This window comes from Engystomops pustulosus, chromosome 11 (assembly GCF_040894005.1).
Source record: "Engystomops pustulosus chromosome 11, aEngPut4.maternal, whole genome shotgun sequence".
NCBI classification, from domain to species: domain Eukaryota; kingdom Metazoa; phylum Chordata; class Amphibia; order Anura; family Leptodactylidae; genus Engystomops; species Engystomops pustulosus.
Window position 1 is genome coordinate 19,873,803 of NC_092421.1, and position 26,835 is coordinate 19,900,637.

The following is a 26,835-nucleotide window of genomic DNA, read 5'->3' on the forward strand; positions in this document are numbered from 1 at the left end:
TCCAGGAACCCCCTCTATTTGCCATAAAATAGCTTTCAAAAATATGCTACACAAGGAATATATGCATAGGAAGTGCATTATATTATATTATATATAAATATATATGTTATATTAATATATTGCACAGGAAGGCAGCACAAGGGATATGCAACACCCTCGCCGATGCAATGGCGAGGTAGTGCTTGCGAATGAGCCCCACAGCATGTCATCACATAACACAGGGGACATTGCAGTGGTTAATCCTGCCTGGCAAGGCAGAAGTTAAATGTAATGTGTGATGTAAGAGTCTAATAACCAATCACATGTATTGCATTATGTATTCTGTAAGCTGAGAGGTAATTGGAGGAGCAGCCACCACCTGACCAAGGGGAGATGATAAAACCCCTTGCTCAGAATATTCTAGAGGAGTCTCTCTCAGGAGAGAGAAGAGAGCGGTCCTGGTCAGACCTGAGGGTCTGCAGGACACCAGCTAGAGTTCTAGTCAGTCAGCATACCAGACCAAGAGCAGGAAGAGCCTAGCCCCTGCCTCTGAAGAGGGAAGTTAGGAGTTAGTGTAGTGAGGAAAGGGGTATCATCCTACCTTTAAGGGTGATACCTGAAGCCCCTGAGAACAAGCTGAAGCATCCTACTAGGACACAGCTACCGCCCAGCCTGCCATCTGCACCCAGGCTGGTGCTCTGCTCCTGCGGCTCCCTCCAAGTACCTCTCCAGCACTCCATCTACTCTGTTAACGGCACGTTTGCTGAAGTTCCTGCGGTTCCAATAAAGAACTGTAAGTTGTTTTCTTCAACCTCTGCCTCCGTCTGGTCCCTGCTACTACAACCTCCATCATCACGGGCACCCTGTCCACCACACAGAGACTCACCTCTAGACACCAAAGGGTTGCCCCAGGGAGATCCGCTATAGCAGCCTCTCCCTCATCATTTCTTGCCAACACCACCCTGCTGGAGACCTGCCAGGCTGTAGGACAGCCCTCCGGTTCCCCTTACCAAGCACCGTGACACAAGCGTGCTTAGGCCGCAACCGCCAGCCACTCAGGTACTACGGGCCCAGGCTGTCTCCAGGCCTCACCTCAAGGGCTAGGCCCCGGTGGGGGATGTTGCAAGTGGCGTCACGAACAGGATATTTACTTCTGTGCCTTATTACGGCTCAAAGACTATCCTTTATTACTAAAAACTGCATTGCCTAACCCTGCTGCCATTCGGGTATAGGCCCAAGTGACTTTGTGTGTTTCTGCATTGGACTGTGTTACTGCTGCCACGTGCTGTCGAGCGCCGCTCCAGCACACAGGAGGTTAATCCCTGCACGAACTGTACCAGCTCTGCTACATCGAGATTTTACCTCAGAGAATCTGTGGCGCAGCAAGTAATTCCAGCCCGCCAAAATCTTCACTGGCGGGAAACCCAGACGACGCACCAAGCTCCACCCACGCGCGAAGGGCGCGAACCCCGCCTCCTGTGGCGCAGGAAAAATTAGAGCCCGCCACAGTTCTTGGCGGGAAGAACTTGGACTCCTCCCCCTGGCGCGACGCGGACTTCCTGCCCCGCCTCAGAGAAACGCCAGAACTGATTTTGGACAGTGAGGACTGCATCATGTGGGGTCCTCCGCCATTTCCTCCTGTGGAGCGTCCAGAGTTCTACGAAATGTTAGAGACCATGGTCGTGGTTTCTGCACAGCCGGTCCGGAGGCCCTTTGCTGGGCACCGGCTGCATCGAGGACTGACCCGAGCCCTCGTCACCCGGAGGTACGTCCAGACGGTGACAGAGTACCAGCTACTACCCGGGCGGTTCCTCGTTCCTCTCCCGGTTGCCATGCCGATGCCCCGGGCCCACGTGGAGGCGCCACGTGGTGAGGCCCCGACTCCGGTCGAGCCAGCGCCTGGGCCTACTGCTGCGGTACCACCTGCCGCGAGGCCTGCTGTCCCTGCTACTCGGCCTGCCAGCCCTGCCGAGACGGTTCCAGCTCCTCCGGCTGCTCCTGCTCCTGTCCCGGCAACTGCCCGACCCACGCGGAGGCCCGAGCCTGCACCGGAGCCACGGGCCCCAGCACCGACACCTCCGCAGCCTCGAGGCCGAGGTGAGGCCACCCGCCAGCGACTCCGGGACGCTGTCTCGGAGCAACGTCGTCGTGAGAAGGAGGCCCAGCGGTATATGGCCGGCCGGTCGGCAGCTGGAGCCTGGGTGGAGAAGGACCGCACCACCGGCATGGTCCGGTATTTTGACAAAAAACGTGGCTATGGCTTCGCCACCCAGGACTACACCGGACGGGAAGTCTTTATACCCCGCCGGTCCGTCAAGAGGCCTGATCTGCCGGAGAGCCAGCACAACTTGAAGCCGGGCGAGTGCATTGAGTTCTCCCTGCAGGAGGGTCCCCGAGGACCGTGGGCGGCTGGGGTGATCCGGATCCCTGACTCAGATGAGGACCGCTACTTCCCGTACGAGGACGACGAGTGGCCGGAGTCTCCAGACACTTCCTCCTCTTCGGCTGCGAGTCCACAGGCGGTGACCCACGTGAATGCCCCATCCACGATAATCGTGAGTACGGGTCCCATTGCCATCCATGGGCCGGGCATGATACAGGGCGCCACCCCCGCTGTCTCCCCTGCTGGGAGCCTGGCTAGGTCCCGTAGCTCCTCTGTGGGAGAAGACGTCCCGGCTGGCGAACCTTGTCCGGAGGTTTCGTCTAGGCCCGCATCTCCCCTTGCTGGTTACCAATGGGGTGATGACCTGGCCCCGGAAGAACCGGAGCTGGAAGGAGCCTCGGCGCTGCCGCAGGCCCCCATTTATGTACTGCTGGACCCCTCTGTGGTCCCTGGCTCAGTTGAGCCCCCGGCTGGAACAGCCGACATCCCGGGCGACAGCGCTCCTCCCCTTGAAAGGCGGGAGGATATTGCTGCACCTGCAGTACCCGCTACTGCCACCGGGTGTCCCCAGCCGGAATCTCCTACTGCTTGGGAGATACAGGATTCCCCACTGGATCCTGTTTTTGCTGAACTCAGCGATACTGAGTGACCCCTGATGGGCTGAAAGCCCTCTTCAGGTACTTTGTCTATTGTAAATATTTATTTTTGTCCTATACCCTATAGAGCCAGAAACTGTCCTAAGACTCTTACCCTTATTTATCTCAGTCAAGAGATTTCTTCAAAGGACTCTGTCCCTCTACACTAGAGGAGATCCTTTGCAACTCTATTGCACTTTTCCCCCACATCAAGGGCTGTGCCCAGAAGATGGACTTTCCTATTGGAGACCTTCTGAGAGACTGTTGCCAATCTTGAGGAAAAGTTGCCACTTTATTTATTATTACTTTGCACTTAATGCCTTCCTTTTTAGGTACGGACATTCTGTTTGCACATTCATGCCTTTCCTTTTCAGGTAAAGAGACATTTGCTACCGTGCTACCCTGAGTAGCCTATTTACCTATGTAACGTTTGCAACATTTAAGAGATGTACCCATTGAGCTCCTAAGCCAATGTGAGCTTACAATATGCTTGTACCCTGTCTGTTTGCCAGTAGTATGCATTAACCCTTTCATAGGCTTTCCAGGTTGTAGTGTGGCTGTGTCGGACCGTCTTTTTGTGTAAAACACTGATTGTTACCTTAACCCCAAACCGAGGTTTGCACATGGGGGTAGTCCGTAAACTGCGGGTCCTACGGGGACCGGGGGTGTTACAGAGCTAGCACCTGGATGCCACTCATCCTATGGGTAAGGACGTCAGGAGGTACTCGTGTCGCATGTGCTAATGCAATGCAGGTAGACACATTATATATTTGTCGCCAGGGAAGAAGTGTTTACAAAACAAATATACAGGCCTTGGTGCAAGGAGTGGATTACAGGACATGACACCACACCTTTCCTACTGTACAGTTCGGTTTAATGGCGTCAGCGACCAACTGTCATACAGCTACATGTTTTGTCTTAGTCCGACACCAACCCAGGTGCCTGTCTCCAGGACCATGGGCGGTTTGTCCCTACACCTCACATAGCCTGCACTTCCCAGAAGTGCCCTTAGCCCCCTCTGTGCCCCAAAACATCTGTAGTCGAGCCGAGGGCGGCTCTTTCAATTGCCCCCGGGGTTTGCAACACCCTCGCCGATGCAATGGCGAGGTAGTGCTTGCGAATGAGCCCCACAGCATGTCATCACATAACACAGGGGACATTGCAGTGGTTAATCCTGCCTGGCAAGGCAGAAGTTAAATGTAATGTGTGATGTAAGAGTCTAATAACCAATCACATGTATTGCATTATGTATTCTGTAAGCTGAGAGGTAATTGGAGGAGCAGCCACCACCTGACCAAGGGGAGATGATAAAACCCCTTGCTCAGAATATTCTAGAGGAGTCTCTCTCAGGAGAGAGAAGAGAGCGGTCCTGGTCAGACCTGAGGGTCTGCAGGACACCAGCTAGAGTTCTAGTCAGTCAGCATACCAGACCAAGAGCAGGAAGAGCCTAGCCCCTGCCTCTGAAGAGGGAAGTTAGGAGTTAGTGTAGTGAGGAAAGGGGTATCATCCTACCTTTAAGGGTGATACCTGAAGCCCCTGAGAACAAGCTGAAGCATCCTACTAGGACACAGCTACCGCCCAGCCTGCCATCTGCACCCAGGCTGGTGCTCTGCTCCTGCGGCTCCCTCCAAGTACCTCTCCAGCACTCCATCTACTCTGTTAACGGCACGTTTGCTGAAGTTCCTGCGGTTCCAATAAAGAACTGTAAGTTGTTTTCTTCAACCTCTGCCTCCGTCTGGTCCCTGCTACTACAACCTCCATCATCACGGGCACCCTGTCCACCACACAGAGACTCACCTCTAGACACCAAAGGGTTGCCCCAGGGAGATCCGCTATAGCAGCCTCTCCCTCATCATTTCTTGCCAACACCACCCTGCTGGAGACCTGCCAGGCTGTAGGACAGCCCTCCGGTTCCCCTTACCAAGCACCGTGACACAAGCGTGCTTAGGCCGCAACCGCCAGCCACTCAGGTACTGCGGGCCCAGGCTGTCTCCAGGCCTCACCTCAAGGGCTAGGCCCCGGTGGGGGATGTTGCAGATATATGACCTCACATGCATGGGATTTTCCGAGAGCCGGCTGACACCACCAGCTCTCTGCGGGATAAGTAAGGCACCTGAGGGGTAGAGGAGTGAATAAGAAGACAGCAGCACCATGAGGGGGACACAGTTCCACAAAGATGAAGAATAAACGCACCTGTAGGTGAAAGTTGTCTACCATTGGTGATTCTAATGGTAGGTTTCCTTCTGTCATTAGAAGCCCTTTTTCTGCCTCCCCCATAGAGAATAGTACACATTGCCAAAAAGTCAAAACTGTCTTTTTCCAAAAAAATATAAGTTGGAACAAATTAAGGAGTGCCCCCCCCCAACTATTGGGAAACCGCTCCGTTATGGATCGATGTCAAATAAGAAAAAAACTTCCTTGTCCTGTAAATCTCCTCCCACAGCTGCTTGCCCCGTCAGGACGTCACCCCCCCACTCCTCACTGGCCACCCCCATGGGACTAGGGACACAGCTCTGCAAATAGAAAGGTAAATGTTGATCTAACTTCTCTTTTTTTTGGAAAAAGACAGTTTTACTATAAAAAACTTTGTGGCAATGTGTAGACTATTCTCTATGTGGGAACCAAAAAAGGGCTCGTGATGATAGGTTCCCTCTAAGCAGTTAGGGAATTCATGACCTGCTTGTTGGTTAAAGAGGTTTCCACACATTTTTATAGATTTTTTTTTAACCATCTATATCTGATGAAGGGCGACATCTGTCCCCTGGTTGGCGCAGCATAAACACAGATACTAATCAGGAGGCACATGAGGTAGGGCATGTTCAGGAAGAAGTCGTCACTGTGAGGTTGAATAGAAGCCACGGCACACAGCATGGAGCCCACCACCTCCTCTGGCTCTGTTCTCTTTGATGCCAGCCCACACTGAACAGATATAATTGGTCTTTTTTGAGGAAATTAACCAAAAATATAAAATGGTTTGTGTTAATTACCCTTAACTTGTACTCGCATCTATATGTTTTCACCAACTGATTTGAAAAATGACCAATGTAGGATCAAAAGAAAAAAAACAAAAACATTGTAATTGGTCACAGTCACAATTGCTTATGAAGGGCGCAGTAATCGTGCCAGTAACAATACACTCCTGTCCATCATCTTTCTATGCCTTGGTGCTGAGCCGCCCATGTGGATGTCTTGGTCTGTGAGGTTCATACAATGTGCAGAGGTGAGTCAGATCCGGGCAGCTAATAATCTTTAATAAGAGATACAACTGTGAGGTCCCATTGGAGAGTAAATAAGAACATTTTATTGACCATTTTCAGACAGCTCCCCCTCATAGTAGAAATGACAAAGCACATGACTGCACAGGGAAGAGGCTACAAGAGGAGGATGCAGGGCAGGAGGCCACAGGAGGAGAATGAGGGACAGGAGGCAACAGGAGGAGGCTGGAGGGCAGTAGGCAACAGGAGGAGGCTGGAGGACAGTAGGCCACAGGAAGAGGCTGGAGGACAGGGGGCTACAGGAGGAGGCTGGGGGAGAGGAGGGGGATGCTTGAGGAGACTACAGGACAGGAGGCCACTGGAGGAGGCTGGAGGACAGGAGGCCACAGGAGGAGGCTAGAGGACAGGAGGCCACAGGAGGAGGCTAGAGGACAGGAGGCCACAGGAGGAGGCTGGAGGACAGGAGGCAACAGGAGGAGGCTGGAGGACAGGAGGCCACAGGAGGAGGCTAGAGGACAGGAGGCCACAGGAGGAGGCTGGAGGACAGGAGGCCACAGGAGGAGGCTGGAGGACAGGAGGCCACAGGAGGAGGCTAGAGGACAGGAGGCCACAGGAGGAGGCTGGAGGACAGGAGGCCACAGGAGGAGGCTAGAGGACAGGAGGCCACAGGAGGAGGCTGGAGGACAGGAGGCCACAGGAGGAGGATGGAGGACAGGAGGCCACAGGAGGAGGCTGGAGGACAGGAGACTACAGGAGGAGAATGAGGGACAGCAGGCAACAGGAGGAGGCTGGAGGACAGCAGGCAACAGGAGGAGGCTGAAGGACAGGAGGAGGCTGGAGGACAGGAGGCCACAGGAGGAGGGTGGAGGACTGGAGGCCACAGGAGGAGGCTGGAGGACAGAAGGCCACAGGAAAAGGAGGGTGGAGGACAAGAGGCCACAGAAGGAGGATACAGGACAGGAGGCCACAGGAGGAGAATACAGGACAGGAGGCCACAGGAGGAGACTGGGGGAAAGGAGGCCACAATAAGAGGAGGCTGATGACAGGAGGCCACAGGAGGAGGCTGATGGACAGGAGAGAAATTTGCCTAAGGCAAAAATGGTTTTCCCATTTTTATTATGATGTTTAAAATTAACCAAACTTGAGCAAATAAAGTGTGAATTAAAAACCGTGTAGGGTGTATGGAGATTTGTTATTATGGTCAGTATTCCTCGTTTAGATACTTGTACCCTGTGTAGTTTTAAACTCCTCTATTTCTTCAATATATGCACAGTCTGAGTTTGTATAGGTTATTGACACTAGGTGTCAGTATACTCCCTATAGCTCACTATATATGAGCTAGAACTCTAGTGATCCAGGATCTGCTGGGTGTGTGCCATCATTTGCTCCGAGAAGACTATGGTATTCTCCCACCACCCAAGGAAGAGGATGGCGTATGAGGGGGCGCATTGCGTCCCCATAGCCATCCCCCTCACTTGGTGGTAGGATGTACTATCAAATAGGAAATAGTTCCTAGTCAGAATGAATGACAGAAGTTTCAGGACAAAGGTGTTATGTATTCCAAATTGTAGCCACCTATAATAAATATGAATGGGATGTAACACGCAAACCATATATAAGGATTGTAAAATCAATAAGTACAATCAATATCAATAAGTACAATAAGTAATCAATAAGTACAGAAAAAAACACACTCGATATCCTTATTAATTGGGGACCAAGTAGTTCAAAATATAACTGGAAGACCCCCCCCCCCATTGAATACTTGACTCCTACTGACTGATAAACTGCCATAGAAACCACTCTAAATATGATACAGCACTCCCCTGCTGAGAACGTGCGGAAACTAAAAATAATTAATAAGTCAGATCTATGTACATATTGATCATTGATCAAATAATGGCTCATAATTTATTGGCAGGAATTGTTATGGGTTAAAATATGGCATTGTGACCTATGAGAATAAATAAAGAATCTCCCATTCTACATGCCATAAATTCTGGACTTGATACGTATGATTATTACATTTAATGCCTCCCATACATTGGAGGCATCGGCAACCAAAACCGAATAACCAATCAGTGATACTCAGGATATATACTAATTCGCATATTTACCTATATCCGGATCACTACTGTATACTTACCCTTGTTACTCGTTTAGCCATTCACATATTGACCGTTACTGTATACTCACCCTCGCTGCCCGGCGAAACCACAAAAATCTAAGTCCGGTGACATGCGCGGATACGGTAATGGACCTGAACACCGAGACTGGAGACATGCGCAATGAGTCCGAATTCGCTCTACAGAGAGAGAAACTCTGCGCATGCGCACTACAGTCAGAGGTGTAGGAGACTAAGTGTCAGGACTTGCGCTATCCTACTCCGCGATCCACGAAATAACTAAGATGAAAAGCATGCGTCGGAGACAGGTAACTATTGGATGACGGGTCCGTTAGCAGGACCAACATTGGTCTAAAAACGGAAGGATGCTAAATGTAATGAGTAATATTATTTGCCTACCGCTAAGTCACTCCATGAACGAACCTATCCGGGCAATCCGGATATGTGTGACTAACTTTGTATGGCTAGCCGATAGAATAGGGAGGCCCTATAGAGGTAATAAAACCCCAAACAATTCACGCCGCCAATGTCTATAGCCCAATACCCCTGATGAAGCCAGAATACCGGCGAAACATGTTGGGGGGCTGATAGAATTATTACTTTTAAATACAATGTGTGTGTGGAATAGCTAGGGGCGATCTCTGAACTGCAGACAGAGAGGGCCAATACTCTACTATAGAGACAGAATCTAATACCTTAGTGTAGTCTCCTGCAATACAGTCAGAGCAGCTGAACTACGTTGAATCACTACAGTTCTTTCTCATATATAGTGAGCTATAGGGAATATACTGACACCTATACAAACTCAGACTGTGCATATGTTGAAGAAATAGAGGAGTTTAAAACTACACAGGGTACAAGTATCTAAACGAGGAATACTGACCATAATAACAAATCTCCACACACCGTTGGGTTTTTAATTCACACTTTATTTGCTCAAGTTTGGTTAATTTTAAACATCATAATAAAAGTTATATTTTAATAACACTTGGAGATGGGAAAACCATTTTTGCCTTAGGCAATTTTCTGTCCTATAAAATTACCCTGCCAAGTGATCTTATGTCCCTGCAGTTCTGTAAAGTGGAGGACAGGAGGCCACAGGAGGAGGCTGGAGGACAGGAGGCCACAGAAGGAGGCTGGAGGACAGGAGGCCACAGGAGGAGGCTGGAGGACAGGGGGCTACAGGAGGAGGCTGGAGGACAGGAGGCCACAGGAGGAGGCTGGAGGACAGGGGGCTACAGGAGGAGGCTGGAGGACAGGAGGAGGCTGGGGGAGAGGAGGGGGATGCTTGAGGAGGCTGGAGGACAGGAGGCTACAGGAGGAGGCTGGAGGACAGGAGGCCACAGGAGGAGGCTGGAGGACAGGAGGCCACAGGAGGAGGCTGGAGGACAGGAGGCCACAGGAGGAGGCTGGAGGACAGGGGGTTACAGGAGGAGGCTGGAGGACAGGAGGCCACAGGAGGAGGCTGGAGGACAGGAGGCCACAGGAGGAGGCTGGAGGACAGGGGGCTACAGGAGGAGGCTGGGGGAGAGGAGGGGGATGCTTGAGGAGGCTGGAGGACAGGAGGCTACAGGAGGAGGCTGGAGGACAGGAGGCCACAGGAGGAGGCTGGAGGACAGGAGGCCACAGGAGGAGGCTGGAGGACAGGAGGCCACAGGAGGAGGCTGGAGGACAGGAGACTACAGGAGGAGGCTGGAGGACAGGAGACTACAGGAGGAGGCTGGAGGACAGGAGGCCACAGGAGGAGGCTGGAGGACAGGAGGCCACAGGAGGAGGCTGGAGAACAGGAGGAGGCTGGAGGACAGGGAGCACAGGAGGAGGCTGGAGGACAGGGGGCCACAGGAGGAGGTGGTTGGCCACAGTAAAGGGCCTTATACTATGTGGTTGACATTAAGGTTCCTATTATACTATGCTTGCAGGTGGCACAAGGGGTCCCGGTTTAGAATAAAGGGGGAAGGACTTTTTATCCTTCTTCTTCTTCTCGCACAAAAGTTGGGAGGTACGGTGATGTGATAACGCCATTAAGTGTGCCTGCACAGGAGGAGGCTGGCAGCTCCCCAACTTACAGACATACTGCATTCTGTGAGATGGGAATGGGCTAGTTTTTTGGGGTCTTCAGAGGAGCGCATTTCAAATGTATTCCACAGCTCCCTCGCATGAAATCACATAAATAATGTTGCCCCTGTTTCCAGCAATTGAACTAGTATTTACAAGGCAAACCCAGAACATGGATCATGTATCTGGAAATCAACTGTCTAGATCTATGGGTACTACATAAGTAATAGCTGAGTACATTTCCATTTTATTTAAAGTGTAACCGTCATTCTGAGCAAAAAAAAATAAAAAACATAATTCTGCTCTATCTACCTATGTACCTATCTATCCAAGTAAAACTTCAGCACAGCACACGAGGGCACAGCACATGAGGGGACAGCTTGAAGACTTGGAGAGTCTCTCCTGTATGTATCTGCAGTTTCTGTCTGTGTGGATTGTTCGCTTACATGCAAGTATAGGGAAAGTCATAAGGATGTTAGAGAAGTAGATTTTTTGTTCAATGATAAAAGTAAATTCTTGTTCATGGAAAAATAAGACACCCCCTGAAAATAAGACCTAGTGCCTCTTTAGGAGCAAACATTAATATAAGACACTGTCTTATTTTCGAGGAAACAGGGAAAATGTAGTTGTTTTGTTACTAACTTAGTGTCCGGAATGCAGGGTTGAAGGCTACTGTAGGGGGAGTAGTCTGGACTTTGTGGACCTTCTGGACCACCACGGGAGTTGATGCTAGCCGCAACCTGGGACCGGAGTCTAAGTGGCACCTGGTCTTCACCAGAGCTCACCACAAAGCGGGATGGACTTGCTGCGTCAGAGTTCCACCAGGTCGTTCCGCAGGTGTGACTAGTCCCGCAGTGGCAGTCATGGTGAGATTCAGGAAACAGTTCAAGGTGGGATGCAGGAGACAGTCCGTGCCAGGAATGACAGCAGGGGTACAACGCTGGAAGGAACCCTGGTACCTCTCAGCAGGGACACAAAGCTGGCAGGAGTGTAGGAACACTGGCACACAGGAGACACAGAAGAACAATGGTAACGCTGGAGACAGGAACACGGAGGAACACTGGTAACGCTGGAGACAGGAACACCAGGAGTGTATGGGAACACTGGAAACACAGGAGACACCAAGAGCTTATGGGAACGCTCGAGACACATAGGAAGCGTAGGAACGCAGGAGGGCTTTCTCTTCCTCAGGAATGGCTTAGGGAAGCCTGGTATGGAAACCATAGGAGATACTAGGAGAAAATGCGGCGGGTAGTGAAGGGAGGTGCCGGATTACAAAGGCGAGTCGGATTAACGGGTCAAGTGGCCGCTGGCCCTTTAAATCTTAAAGAGCCGGCGCGCGCGCCCTAGTGAGCGAGGACGCGCACAGCCTAGTCAGGCAGCAGGAGTGTGGCCTCAACAGGACAGGAGCAGAGCCGGGAACCTGGAGAGGTGAGTAAAGGCCGGGGGGACAATGCGCCACAGGGAAGGGCACGGGTGTACCCGCAATCCAAACCGAGAAACGAGGGTATGGGCGTAACAATTAGGCTATATTCACATTGCCGTATAGGGAACGTATATGCGGTTGACGTATATACGCCCTATATCCTTCCCCCATAGACGGCAATGGGCACACGGCACCCTACGGGAGCGGCGGGTGCAGCACACGTACGGCACTGTACTGCTTTGTACCCCGGCATACGGTCGTGTGCCTAGCAACAGCCATATGAGAGATCACTGCCATCTAGGGGAAGTCTGCAGAATACAAGAGGAAGGAGCAAAATTTGGGTAACTAATCCAATTGCAAAAGGACTTAAAATTACCTGCCCTACAACATATCAAAAGTTTTTTGAAATGACGGTTACACTTTAAGATAGTAACATAAAAAATAACATAAAATAAATCCCAGGCTTAGGGGCCTGGTCTGAACTGCAACCTCTGTGATCCCACCATGACACTGATGTAATGCTAGCTTCTATGGCAGTGATGGCGAACCTTTTAGAGAGAGTGCCCAAACTACAACCCGCTTATTTATCGCAATGTGCCAACACAGAAATTTAATTTGTGATTTATACTCCCTGCTCTGTCACAGTTTTCATTGATACCAGCACCTGAGGACACAAATAAAGCACAAAATAGTCCCAGGTAGAGCTGTCTCTTTAATATACCTCTGCACAGCAAGTCCTGGGCTGTCTGGGACTGCAGGAAGATACCTGGAGTCATCTCTGGTGATGGCCTGAGTGCCCACAGAAAGGGCTCTGAGTGCCACCTCTGGCACTAGTGCCATAGGTTAGCCATCACTGTTCTATGGGATTCCGGATTAAAGGTTCCTTTCTAGAGATGAGCGAGCACTAAAATGCTCGGGTGCTCGTTATTCGAGACAAACTTTTCCAGATGCTCGAGTGCTCGTCTCGAATAACGAGCCCCATTGAAGTCAATGGGAGACCCGAGCATTTTTCAAAGGGACCATGGTTCAGGAATAAAATGTGTTATTTAATTGAAAAGAATGTCTTCTGATAAGTGATGAGATGTATGGAAACATCTGCAATCTATTCTTCACTGTTCCGCGCGTATATTATCTCCCGACAAGTTAGCAGATGTGAAGAACAGTGAAGAATAGAATAAAAACAGTGAACACAGGATCATTTAAGTGAAAAACGCAGTGAAAAACAGTGAAGAATAGATTACAGATGTTCGGCACATCTGCTTACTTGTCGGGGTGATACGCTGTCCCGGGATCGCTCCTCTTCTTCCACTGAAGTCTCCCCGTGCTGCCCGCTGTCTCCCCCGTGCTGCCCGCTGTCTCCCCCGTGCTGCCCGCTGTCTCCCCCGTGCTGCCCGATGTCTCCCCCGTGCTGCCCGATGTCTCCCCCGTGCTGCCCGATGTCTCCCCCGTGCTGCCCGATGTCTCCCCCGTGCTGCCCGATGTCTCCCCCGTGCTGCCCGCTGTCTCCCCCGTGCTGCCCGATGTCTCCCCGTGCTGCCCGATGTCTCCCCGTGCTGCCCGATGTCTCCCCCGTGCTGGCCGATGTCTCCCCCGTGCTGCCCGATGTCTCCCCCGTGCTGCCGGATGTCTCCCCCGTGCTGCCCGATGTCTCCCCCGTGCTGCCCGATGTCTCCCCCGTGCTGCCCGATGTCTGCCCCGTGCTGCCCGATGTCTCCCCGTGCTGCCCGATGTCTCCCCCGTGCTGCCCGATGTCTCCCCCGTGCTGCCCGATGTCTCCCCCGTGCTGCCCGAACATCTGTAATCTATTCTGCACTGTGTTCTTCACTGTCTTTTTCACTTAAATGATCCTGTGGTCACTGTGTTCACTGTTTTTATTCTATTCTTCATTGTTCTTCACTGTGTTTTTTTAATTAAATGCTCGATCTCGAGCAGGGGAAATACTCGTCCGAGCAACGAGCCGTTTCGAGTACCTTAATACTCGAACGAGCATCAAGCTCTGACGAGTATACTCGCTCATCTCTATTCCTTTCACATGTTCCTTTCACCTGTCTACTGTTCTATGTAAACCCCACACTAGATATGACCCCTTTATTATAGTCAGTCCAGTGCAGTCTACAACAATTATTTTATACCGATAGATTTTGTCATTGGGTCATTCTTAACCCAAACCTTGGATAAGAGGCCTGACTGCTAAGATGTGTTGTTACTATTGTTACTAAGCTGCGTTGTGGTATCGGAATTATAAAACTATTTAAAAGTTTAGAAGTTCCTCGATATGTCCAAAAACAAAACTGAGGTTATTTGGAAAGTGTTAATAGGAGATGAGGTCACTCCAAGTATGAATGTCTTCACCACTGTCCACTTACTGTCACATCTAGTTTCAGTTTCCATTCTTGTAGCAGTATTATTTCTCCGTTCCATCCTCCTCCTGAAGGTGTGTGACTCTCCCTGTCTGCCTATAAAAACACGGAGACAAGATCACTGCACTGCACATAGAAAGCTTCTTCCTCCGGAGAGACACAATCCTTGGCAGAATGAGGTAAATATTTATACATTTTCCTAACTTTTTCATTATCTTCCTAGATATCATATAAAATCTAAAATACTTTGCCCAAAGTTTCACCTGTTTAGCAAAGACTAATGTTATGTTATGACAAAATTCAGGATGATATTTAAACAACAATTAATGGAGTTCATAAAACTAAGGAGAACCCATTATTGGACATAATTTATTGGCTCAACGTTTTTAACAATAGGAAAAGCAAATTCGAGTCCGAAGAAATCTAGGGAGGGTTTACACAGGGCAGTTAGTCACAGACACGATTTTATTTTCTTGAAGAGAGCTAGATACTGTACAACACGTTACAAATTGTATTTTCTTACATGACCTAGTATTTTAAGTCAAGTTTTATAACAAAATATTAGTATACAGGCAGTCCCCGGGTTACTTACAAGATAGGTTCTGTAGGTTTGTTCTTAAGTTGAATTTGTATGTAAGTCGGAACTGTATATTTTATCATTGTAATCCCAGCCAGAACCTTTTTGGTCTCTGTGACAATTGGATTTTAAAAATGTTGGGTTGTCATAAGAACCAGGATTAACACTAAAGCTTCATTACAGACACCTGTGATAACTGTTATAGCTGTTTATTGTAGCCTAGGACTAAAGTACAATAAATTACCAATAACCAGTATTCCTTTTTTTGAAAAAAACCTGAAGGGCTGCAGCTCCCATGGATGGTCATTATCATCTCATTGTCATCTGGAGCCCCTCAGGCTCATTTGCATATTTTGTTTTAATAAAAACAAGGGCTTAATACGCTAAAAGAAGAGCAGGGCACACACCAGTATGTCAGTGTTCTTGGTTTACAATCCTTTATCCTGGTGGTAGATGTCCTTTAACCTTTTCAGGACCAACGGTCATTAGTGCCAGAATGTCTAGGTCAATTTTTTATATACTGTATATGGATACATAGATACATATATGGATTGTGTATGGCTGCTTAACAGAACTGGAGATATCCACTCTTTCAGTTACATTTGGCAATAGAAAGCTGTACATAAATATCAAGATTTTTTGTATAAACAAAGCTCTATGAAGCGTCCACACCAATGTGCTCCTGTTTAATTTGACACTAGAATAGTGTTTCTAGATGCCAGGGTTCAGGAGATACAGCCATTTGTCATGACGTAAATTAACGTCCTTTCTGCAATCTGTCACAGTAAAAGATGACATATGTTTACATGGAGCAGACGTGAAGGGGTTAAGTTAGCCGAAAGTTGTGTCTGTTGCAGTGTTCCTAAAGGTATCTTTGTTTCTTTGTTTTGTGATTTTTTGTAGAGCAAATTAGTGACTTTTTCCGTGCAAAACAAAGTACGACTGACCCCTTGCTTAGTTCAATACATGCACCTAAAAAAGTTGCAAAAAATTTAAAAAACAGCAAAACAAAGAAAAAAAGACATGTTTCACAAGAGCAAATTTAGAAAGATTCATAGTGATAGAGATTTTTATCTAGGACTCAAAACAGTCCTTATCATTTGCATGGGGACTTTCATACTATGGCCAAACACATCATCAGCTCAAGGGGGCGTGAAAAGGTGATAGAATACTGCAATGCTATTGGCAAGAATTTATATCTCTTCATAAATTCACTTTCCCAAAACACGTAGGTGAACTTTACATATTATTTCTCACACCGAGCACTGTTTCCAGGGAGACAGAGGGGCACATTTACTAAGGGTCCGCGGACCGCATTTCTGTCGGGTTTCCCATCTATTTCCGATTTGCGCCTCATTTAACAGGGGTTTTTGGCGCACGTGATTGGATTTTGGCACAATCACGCCGACTTTCATGCAACACAAATTTGGGGGCGGGGCCGTCAGACAACCCGAATGATTCGGACTAAACGCTGGATTTAAAATTCAGATTGTGTTGCAAGATCAGCACTCACATACACCAGGAAGAAGATGGTGAACTCCGGCGGACCTCAGCGGGGAAGCGACACATGCAGGATATCAGGTGCACGATCTTGGTGAATCGCGCCGGATTTCATCCTCGTCGGACATTCCGGGTCGGGGATCGCGACAGGACTGGGTAACTGAATGTGCTCCACCATGTTTATACTAATTGCCCCTGTGTTAGCTCTGTATAAGTCACAACATGGCCTTCACACAGAGAAGCTTCAGAAAGATAAGGTAGTAATAGCAGAGACACCGTAATTTCTAAACAGTTTAACACAAAATGAAGTCTGATTCATGACATGGCTGTACACAGGTCAACAACCGCCGCCCCCCCCCCCCGCCCCCCGGCGAAAACTAAATTGGCGTCCGTTTGGTTTGCTTGGTCCAAAATGGCGTGTTGTAGAGGAATATATCTTTGACTATAGCACTGATAAAGTATCCTGGCTTCAGACAACTTTAAAGTCACACACAAAAACAAATGATCCATGTGCCTCTTTGTGTTGTATTGTACATGGAACTATTTTGGGGTGTCTAGTTTTTTATTTAATTATTGTTTTGGAGGGACTGTTTAAAATCTATGCAATTCCTGTGTTACTTCTTAGGCTTTGTTTATTATGAGAATCACTGTGATTTTTTTAGGCATGCTCACACGTGGTTTTAGACATGTATTTTCCTTCTGAAATCTGGATTTAAAATTTGTTGTCGGACTTCCTCACACAAATTTTGCCCCAAATTCTCTATGTTCTTTGAGTGGTGCCCACCCAGGAATACAAAGCACTGTGGTTTTCAATTGATTTTTCATAGTTATGTTATGGTTCCGCATTCTGTTGTATCTTTGTGATCACTTTTTATAAGTGATAGCTTTGTGTGTGTTTATGTGTGTTCATTATCATGTTAACCATATGGGATGAATTTATGTTATTCTTATGGCTTTTTACTGACACTTGCTGCTTATTATATATCCCTGTATGTGAGGTAATGATAAGTGAGTCATGTACAGTACATGGTCATATGTTACCAATGACTATTCTCCTCTTTTATCTTCTATCACAGTGGGTCATTTAAGGCATCCCTGAAGCTGCGTTTACTACAACTTAAATGTCACTTCACTTGGAAGCTGCTCTTAAAGGACACAGATCCTGATGAATTAGAAGACAGATTTTATAAACAGTTGACATTTCTTGTCACCAAGAACAAATACATGGTGTACAATCTGCTGGCCTATGTGATGCATCTGAGAGGAGACCACACAAAAGCAATAGATCATTTAAAGAAAGCAGAAGAGATGATTGAAGAGAACAATCTAGATGGGACCGACCAAAAATATTTGGTGACCTATGGAAATTACGCATGGGTCTTCTACTACTTAAACCAGTATGAAGATTCACAGAAATATATAGAAAAAGTGGAACAGATTTACAAAGATTTGAATGTTACACCTGAAATAGCAGAAATCTATGGTGAAAAGGGCTGGTCATTGCTACAATTTTCAGGGCAATATTATGAAGATGCAAAAGAATGTTTCGAGAAGGCTTTAGAACTAGAGCCAGAGGATCCTGAGTGGATCACTGGATATGCAACAGTGGTCTATAGACTGGAAGGCTTCAATGGCAGACATTGTTCTGCTCCAGAATGCAAATCACTAGATCTACTGAAACGTGCAGTAGAGATGAATCCAACTGATGCCGTAGTGAAGGCTCTTCTAGCATTAAAGCTGCAAGACCTAAAGAGAACGGATGAAGGAATAAAATATATAGAAGAAGCCATGGAACAAGCCCCAAACCTTCCATATTTGCTCCGTTATGTTGCAAAGTTTTACAGAAGAGCCGGTATGCTAGACGACGCCTTGAGTGTCCTCAAAACTGCTGTAGATGTGAATCCAAATTCGGGATTCCAACATCATCAAATTGGACTATGTTACAGGCAAAAATATTTTATTCACAAAAAGAAGCTTGAAAATGGTAAAATGGATTGCGCAGAATGGGCCTTGGAAGAAATGAATGACCTCATCCAAAACACCATCTTTCATTTTGAGAAGACCCTGGAGTTCAAGAAGACATTTGTGTACGCTCATGTAGACTTAGCCAATATGTACAGTGAGGCAAAGGAATATCAGAAAGCGGAGGACACATTTAAAACCGTTTTGGCATTTCCCAATCTTGTAGATGAAGAGAAGCAGCAGGTTTTTCACAATTATGGATGTTTTATGGATTACCACAGGAGGTCTGAACCTGAAGCCATCCGGTACTATAAACAGTGTATGCAGATTGCTGAAAACACTAGAGAGCGAGCATTTAGTGAAAAGTCTCTGAAAAGAATTTCTGCAAAGAAGATCCGAAACAACATTCATGATGCTGAGGGTTATGCTTTACTTGGCTTTGTCTATAAAAATAATGAGGAAAGGAATGAGGCAATTGATTGCTATGAAAAAGCCTTGAAATATGACCCTTACAATGAGGAATATGTGAGGGAGCTCTGTGAGCTGAAGCTGATGATATAAATTATAGCTACCGTATTTTCCGGGCCATTAGGCGCACCGGAATATAAGGCGCAACAGTCCGATGCGCCTTATATATGTAATAATTCCATATATAAGGCGCATCGGACTATAAGGCGCAGGGTCGGGGGCGTGGCGGAGGTCCGGGGGCGTGGCGGAGGTCCGGGGGCGGAGCGGAGACCCGACGGGACGCGACGCCGAGAAGAGACGCGGAACGCGGGGAAGGTGAGCGGGGAAGGTGAGGGGGAGGTAAAGAATAGAATACTTACATAGGTCCCCGCTACCGGAGACAGCAGATCTCCAGCGGGAACTGCAGACCACGCGGCAGAAGTTGTTCGTGCCGCGTGGTCTGCAGTTCCCGCTGGAGATCTGCTGTCTCCGGTAGCGGGGACCTATGTAAGTAGGGTCCGCTGCCTCATATAGGGCGCACCGGACTTTCCAAGGAAATCCAAGGCTTTTAAGTGCGCCTTATAGTCCGGAAAATACGGTACTTGTCATTGTCCTGTGCATCTTAAATGGTTAAACGCTAGATATAAATCTGGGATAGGAGGGAGATGAAGCTGCAGCTACATTTCTATAGATTGTTGAGTTTGTCACTAATTTAAGGCTTATTTAGATAATATATAAATTATATAATAAAATTATTCAGATTTCATATATTTTAAATTGTGTAATGGTTGATGACACCAATAAAGATTTGAAGATGTAAATTATTTTCAGTTCTATTGTTCACTGGTATATCTAGGCATTTATTTCAAAGTTGGAAATGTTGTATGCAAGAAATAAAGACAGAATGCGTTTATCACAATTCCAGTATGTCTCATTAATGATCTTCAGCAATATCTTTCACATCTGTAACCCATTTCAAGAGTGGGGGTAACTTATTTGATTAAAGGGGTTGACTGAGGGAAGAAAAAAACCCTTGGGTGGCCGGGATAGGGAAGGATAAAAATAAAAAAAAAGTACCTACCTCTGTGTTATTACCTGTACGTTACCTCCTGATTATTTTTTTAACCCGCCTTTAAGTTTCCTGTAGGGATTTGTAATGCAAGTGTTTCCTGCCTGACAGAAGTACTGCCACCACTTGTGCTAATACTGGGTGCCCTGTACGGAAACATGCACTAAACCATACTCTCTTTTTATTTGGTGAAAGGTCTGTTGGGTATCCCTCTTCAGTAAGGTGTACATTATTGGTTAAAGCCTGTACTCAATAATGTATAAAATCTAAGGAGGTTGTTTATTTCCCAATACATGACATTTGGCCATATCAGAGAGTGTCCTATAAACCCTACCAGGGGTGGATTAAGACTGCCATGGGCCCTGGGCTGTATGAATATTATGGGCCCCTACAAGTGTGGATTCACTTTCTACATATGGTATTAGAACCAAGATTCTTCTGCCTGCTTTCAATGTATGGAGTGCAGAAACAGATGGAAGAGGATGTCATGGATGAAGGTCCTTCTAACTATCAAATTTGGTTTTGTTTGGCTAAGGCCAGGATTGAGCCCCGGGATACACATTGGGGCACATTTACTAAGGGTCTGCAGCTGCGAATCCGTCGGGTTTTTCCCGAATATTTCCGCTTTGCACTGTATTTCACGGGATTGTGGCACACGCGATCGTTTTTTTGCGCAATTGTGCCGACTTTCACGCGGCAGAAATCGGGGGCATGGCCACCGGCCAACCCGAAGGATTCGGAAAAACCGGGGAATTTAAAAAGCCATTTGTGTCGCAAGATCAAGCACTCACATACACCAGAAAAAGCAGGTGAACTCCGGCGGACCTCGGCGCAGCAGCGACACCTGGTGAATATCGGTGCACGGACCTTAGAGAATCCCGGCAGACCCCGAATCAGCGCCGGAGAACCCGCCGCTGGATCACGACTGGACCGGGTAAGTAAATGTGTCCCATTGTGCTTACCATTCCGAGCCAGGGCGCCATGGGAATACAAATATGTGGCCATAAATTTGCGGCTGTATATATGTCCTCCATAGGTCCTCTGATTTGCACATTGTAATGAGTGAGGAGGAAAATCCCCATAAACTGCCATACTGTAAAATGGCAGTATATGGTAGGATCAATCAGACAACCTAGGGTTAAAGTACCCTAGAGGGTCTGAAAAATAGTAAAAATAAAAAAAAGGTTAAAAAAAATATATTAAAAAAACATAAAATTATTATTGAAATCACCCCCTTTCCCCAGAACTGATATAAATATAAATGAACAGTAAAAATCCTAAACAAATTGGGCATCGCCGTGTCCATGTTCAACCCTGTACAGGAAAATAGCGCCTGGAGTCGAAAAAGGCCCCTAGTTACAAACGGACCTCTGGATGTTGGTAATTTTCTGTACTTTAGCTCTAGGCTACATTAAACAGCTGTAACACTTATGAAAGGTTTCTGCAATTTCTTAATTGTCACAGAGACCAAAAAAATATTTTCCTGTGGTTACAATTATAAAATATACAGTTCTGACTTACATACAAATTCAACATAAGAACACACCTACAGAACCTATCTTGTACGTAACCCGGGGACTTCCTGTATATATGAATGTGCTATATATGGGAAAGATCTATGTCAGTGATGGCGAACCTTTTAGGGACCAAGTGCCAAAACTACAACCCATCCCCACCTGTTTATCACAAAGTGCAATCATGGCAATTTATTCCATAACTTATTGCTTATTGTTGTGACTTTGAATCGTATCAGTGTTCTGAGGACACCAATACAGTAGAAAGAGGAGGACCAATTCTTCCTGTTCCCCAAAACAGGAAGACATGTTTTGCCTAGAGAAGGAGCAACAATGATAATTCTGCTCTGTCCACACCTTCCCACCCCTCCTGTAGTTCCCAGGCAGCGCTATTGCTTTATTATAACATTGAGCATGACAAGTCCTGGGCTGCCTGGGAGTGCAAGTAGATAACTTGAGTCCTCTTTGCTGATGGCCTGGGTGCCCAGAGAGAGGGCTCTGAGTGCCACCTCTGGCACCTGTGCCATAGGTTTGCCACCACTGATCTATGTGATGTTAATCTGAAGTTATAAATGCTCAAGGAGGGAAACTTACTAGTTATATGTATTTTCATCTTGGTGTCACTGGTCGTGTTTTGCACCTTTCTGCTGCTACTTAGTATCTCCTTTTCTGTGATTACTTAACATATTGGACCACATTTAGCAAAACTAGTGCAGTCTGTACTATGTGCAGTTTGCCTGTGGTGTGAGCAGATGGGACCAGCCTTCATTAATCTGGCGCCCCCAACACTGAAATTTGTTCATGCTGCAGAATTGTGAAGCACTTCAGGGTCCGACTAAGCAGTACCCATATTTTTCGTACTATAAGGCGACAAAAAATCCTTTGATTTTCTCAGAAATTTAAGGTGCGTCTTATAGTCCAGTGCGCCTTATATATGAACCGTACTTACAGACAACAGCTGCCTTGAACTGTGCTGGTCATTCATCCTTATAATCAGGTGCGCCTTATAATCCGGTGCGCCTTATAGTCCGAAAAATATGGTAACTCGAAACTTTAGGTGCAAATTTTTTCCTGTCTTGTCAGACACAGAGCAGCCGTGACACAAAACTGCCGCAGACACTATATTAATACATGTGCAAGCACAATAAATGTGCATCATTGAGTTACCAGAGAAAATCAGATCTCATTTTGATTTGCAGGAAGCATGTGCTGGATTATATGTTTGTCTTGTGTATTTGCTCAACAGTCTTAATACATTTTTGTTTTATAGAACACTAAGCTACTTCTGAGAACTTCAAAAGTTCTGCTTTGCAAATGTGCCAACATCATAACTTCTGCAACCATAGAATAGAACGTCAGATGCACACAGCTGTCACAGAGCAGAGAGACTACATTGTAACCTAAAGGTTAATCTAACAAGACCCCCATTTGTTCCTGTTACCTATAGTAACTCCCATAGAGAAAGTAAGATCGGGAATTGGATGACTGGACATGTCACTAAGAAAAGACATGTGTGGCATAATCTATATTTCTTATGTATAGGGTGCACATCAGATTGCTGCACATGGAGATTCACCATCTACAGGATCTACCAGATGAAATCACATTTGATATAAATGTATTGAATGAATTCTGTCAACAGGAATGTGAATTTTTAGCTGGTGAAAGGTTCCATGGTAGCCTATGTTATGCTATAAAAGTGCCTTTGTCGGCATTCTGAATAATTTCAGTTCTTTATATAAGTTTAATTCACATTACATTTCCCTCTGTCAGCACCATGTGGTGAGTCCTAAGGGAGGGGCATCTGCAGCCTGTGTGTGCCTGTGTCTCCTCATGCATTCTTCATCTACTCCACACCAACCCCCTTCCAAAACTACCTGCTCAATGCACTTGACAGGAGGTGGAGAGGGGGGAAGGAATTGGAAGACTGTGGAGTAGAGGAGACTGACACAGGCACACACAGGCTGCCGCTGCTCCTCCCCGGGGACTCACCACATGCAGCTAACAGGGAGCCAAGTAATGTGAGTGAATCTTTTAGAAAGTACTGAAATTATTCAGAATGCTGACAAATGTATTTTTAAAATCAGCACAGCATGGGTTATTGGAACCTGTCACCAACTAAAAATGACATTCCCTTTAAACACATCTGATGCATTGCAAAACTGAGAGAAGCATGTGTATTAGAGATGTTTTTGTCTGCTTTCATACTTCTTTTTGATTGTGTATCTGCTAAGCGGAAATTAATTAAGATAGATGTGGTGGCAGATATCTGATAAGTAGGATGAATTAGATACAGATAAAGCGTCCGAAGTAAAAGCGCCATAAATCTTCTCCTATAAACACACAGAGGTGAGACTGATTCTGTAGGCAAACAAGGACTATGTGCTAATTTGTATTCAACTAAAATTGTGGCAAATATTAGGAAACCTTAATTGGAAAGTATATTATACCAATAAATTACGATATATTGGAGAGCATACTTAGCCAGGAAAAAGCAGGTTACAGATAGAAACAGTAGGTCTACAGACCATAAAATGTCCAAAAAAAAAGGAAAAAAGTATAAATGTTTGGGTTTTTTTTAACACAGGGCCCACGTAGAGATCTGATAGAGGTTGATTTGGGTCCCTAAACCACAGGTTCACATGAACCGGTAATGGGTTTAAGGTTTCAAATTGGTGTGACAGGTCCTCTTTAAGTCACCTGAGTGCTCTCAGCTCATTCGGCTTATAATTTATTCACTCGCCAAGTTCCGCCTGGCCCCACCTGGACGTCTCCGGCTCTCGGGAATCTCAATGGGTTGGACCAAGTGGGACTTGGTGAATGAAGGGGAATTAATAAATTATAAGCCGGTGGAGCTTCAAGCTAATTTTCTTAGTTTTAAACCAAATCACAGCGTTCTAAATTATTATAAAAGCTTTTCCTGGCTGATGAAGATGGAACGAGCATGTGAGTAGGACTAGTCTACCATCAGTGAATCTGCTGGTCTCAATGGTTTTTTTCATATGGATAAAACTGGACCAGGAGTGGAGATTACCAAATGGTAATTTAGCAGGCTCTAAGGGAAAACAAGGGGGCACATTTACTTACCCGGTCCAGTTCACCTTCTTCTTCCCGGTGCATGTGACTGATTGTCTTGCGACACAAATCATTTTTTAAATTCCGCGGTTTTTCCGAATCCGGCGGGTTGTCCGACGGCCATGCCCTCCGGTTTCTGTCGCGTAAAAGCCAGTGCCGCAAATCGGAAATATTCTGGAAAACCCGACAGAATTGCAGTCGCAGGACCCTTAGTAAATGAGCCCCATGGTGTTCCAATGATGTGTACTCATCTTGTGGTGGATAATAATAATAATTCTTTATTTATATAGCGCCTACAGATTACGCAACACTGCACAAATCATGTCAAATTGGTCCCTGTCCCCATGGGGCTCACAATCTAAACAACCTAACAGTATGTTTTTGGAGTGTGGGAGGAAACCCACGCAAACACAGAGAGAACATACAAACTCTTTGCAGATGTTGACCTGGGTGGGATCAGAACCCAGGACCCCAGCGCTGCAAGGCAGAAGTGCTAGCCACCGTTAATGTAAAAGTCGCAGCCAATTCCTCAGATTGGTGTATAGGGTGTCCAGATGATTGTTGCACCACAGATAAGGAAAAAGTGTTCAGCTAGGGGATTCTGCGTTTTAACTGGGGGATATGTATACATGTCTCCTGTACCTGATGAAGACTGCAGTCCCCCGGTCAAGACACATTGTAAACCTGCCTCCATTTTATATTTTTTTAATGTATTGATATTTTATTCAAATTAGTTTTGAACACCAAGGCAGCCCTCATCTGCACTCTGAAGAGTACTCTGCACTATTCAGATCCTCATATGGCCTGGGCCCCTGCCCACTGAAACTTCCATGTTAAAAAACTGTAGGTCCCGGCTACTGCTGTAGGGGAAAAAATCTGCTGGTTGTGCCATCGGCACCTGGCCCATCTGCATTGGAGCCCCCTGCCAGTAATAGCTTTAGACTAGTACTCAAAGTGGCCGCTTGAGCACTACCCTGTTTCCCCCTAAATAAGACAGTGTCTTATATTAATTTTTGCTCCTAAAGAGACACTAGGTCTTATTTTCAGGGGATTCTTATTTTTCCATGAACAATAATTTACATTTATCATTGAACAAAAAATCAACTTCTCTAACATCCTTATGACTCTCCAAACTCTGAATTTCATGCTGTATTTCTTGTGACTCCATTTTTATTAGAATCATTGGCCCCAATCTCTCATGTTTAGTTAAAGCACTTTCCATAAATGACCCTTCTTATCCTGGTAGCTGCTGGGATCACATTTGCAGCACAACAGTCAGTGATTTACTTCCATGAATCCTTCCCCATGTCACAACCTTCTGCAGCATCTACAAGATTTACTAATACTAATGTATAGCGTGAGGGAGCTGCTGCAATGACTGCCGCTAGGTCTTATGTTCAGGGAAGGCCTTATATTTTTAAGCCTGAACAAAATTGTACTAGGTCTTATTTTCGGGGGATGTCTTATTTTAGGGGAAACAAGGTATTCCTTAAAGAGACAGTCAATAGCATCTGCCTCTTTAACACAAAGATGCCATTGACAGAGTGTGATGTGGCTGTAAGGCTTCCCAGCATGACCCATAAAGGAAGCACAGCAGCATCATGATGTAACACCGTCCCGAGGTCCAGCCACAGGTGAGAGAAGACAGGAGCTGGGATAGGCGAGTAAGTGACTAAGAGATTATTTAGCCTCTACACTGCACTGAAGACAGGGTTACGTCCTACTGGAGGGCCTTGTGATAATTAACTACAGAGTGGGCCCCTGTGACTGTTGGCTACCCTAGGGACGCTGTCACTTGAATACAGTTGGGGCCCCTCACTGTTGGATAATATGATTATTGGCTGCAGTTGGTGCCCTGTCACTATTGTCTACAGAAAGACCCTCTACCTGTGGCCTCTTATTATTATACTCTCTCGCTAAAGTATAGCCTTCTGTTTTTTGTCTAATCAGCCAGATACAATAAATAGGCTGCAGGGGAGCCAAAGCCTTTAATTACTGAAAGCAGTAATTAAAGCAAAGCAGGAAGGATTCAGATGTCAATCCGTGCATGAAAAATGGCATATTTGTAGCAAATCTGCAGATAACTGAATAGATTCTCTTATTTCTGATGGCAATCCTCAAATAAATTACAACATAAACCAATTCCACCATCTCATGAGTACAGTGTCCATTTTATGACATGGTCAGAAGTCAAAGTCTCAGGTGTCAGTCTCAGATGTCAGTCTAAAAACTCAGATGTCAGTCTCAGGTGTCAAGTGTCAGTCTTCTGACCATGTCCTAAAACAATGCAAAAAGCAGTGCATGAAAATAAGTACAGAAACCACTCCATTCTTGTCCCGCATTAAAGCTGCAGCCTCACCATCCAGAGGTTGCCGTTTTATAATGGAATAGGCCCAAAAATGTCTAATTTTATCTGTGATGGAATTCTTAATAGTCCTTTACTACCATTGTTGGGATATCTGTACCTGCAATGAGATAAATTGGATAATAACATGCAAATATTAATCATTTTA

At 46.4% G+C, this 26,835-nt stretch overlaps 1 protein-coding gene and 1 long non-coding RNA gene across 2 annotated transcripts in view; one reads left to right on the forward strand and one right to left on the reverse strand.

Moving 5' to 3' along the window:
• Positions 1 to 14,213: 14,213 nt before the first annotated feature.
• Positions 14,214 to 18,901, forward strand: LOC140105410 (interferon-induced protein with tetratricopeptide repeats 5-like). The gene is made up of 2 exons (XM_072129347.1): positions 14,214 to 14,357; positions 17,332 to 18,901. Exons 1-2 carry the CDS (start codon positions 14,353 to 14,355, stop codon positions 18,776 to 18,778), a joined length of 1,452 nt encoding a protein of 483 aa, XP_071985448.1. The 5' UTR covers positions 14,214 to 14,352; the 3' UTR covers positions 18,779 to 18,901.
• Positions 18,902 to 24,660: 5,759 nt separating this feature from the next.
• Positions 24,661 to 26,835, reverse strand: part of LOC140106714 (uncharacterized) — a 32,645-nt gene continuing 30,470 nt past the window's right edge. The window contains exon 3 of the long non-coding RNA XR_011850839.1: positions 24,661 to 26,787. This is a non-coding gene — a long non-coding RNA (uncharacterized lncRNA). The remainder of the gene's footprint in view (positions 26,788 to 26,835) is intronic.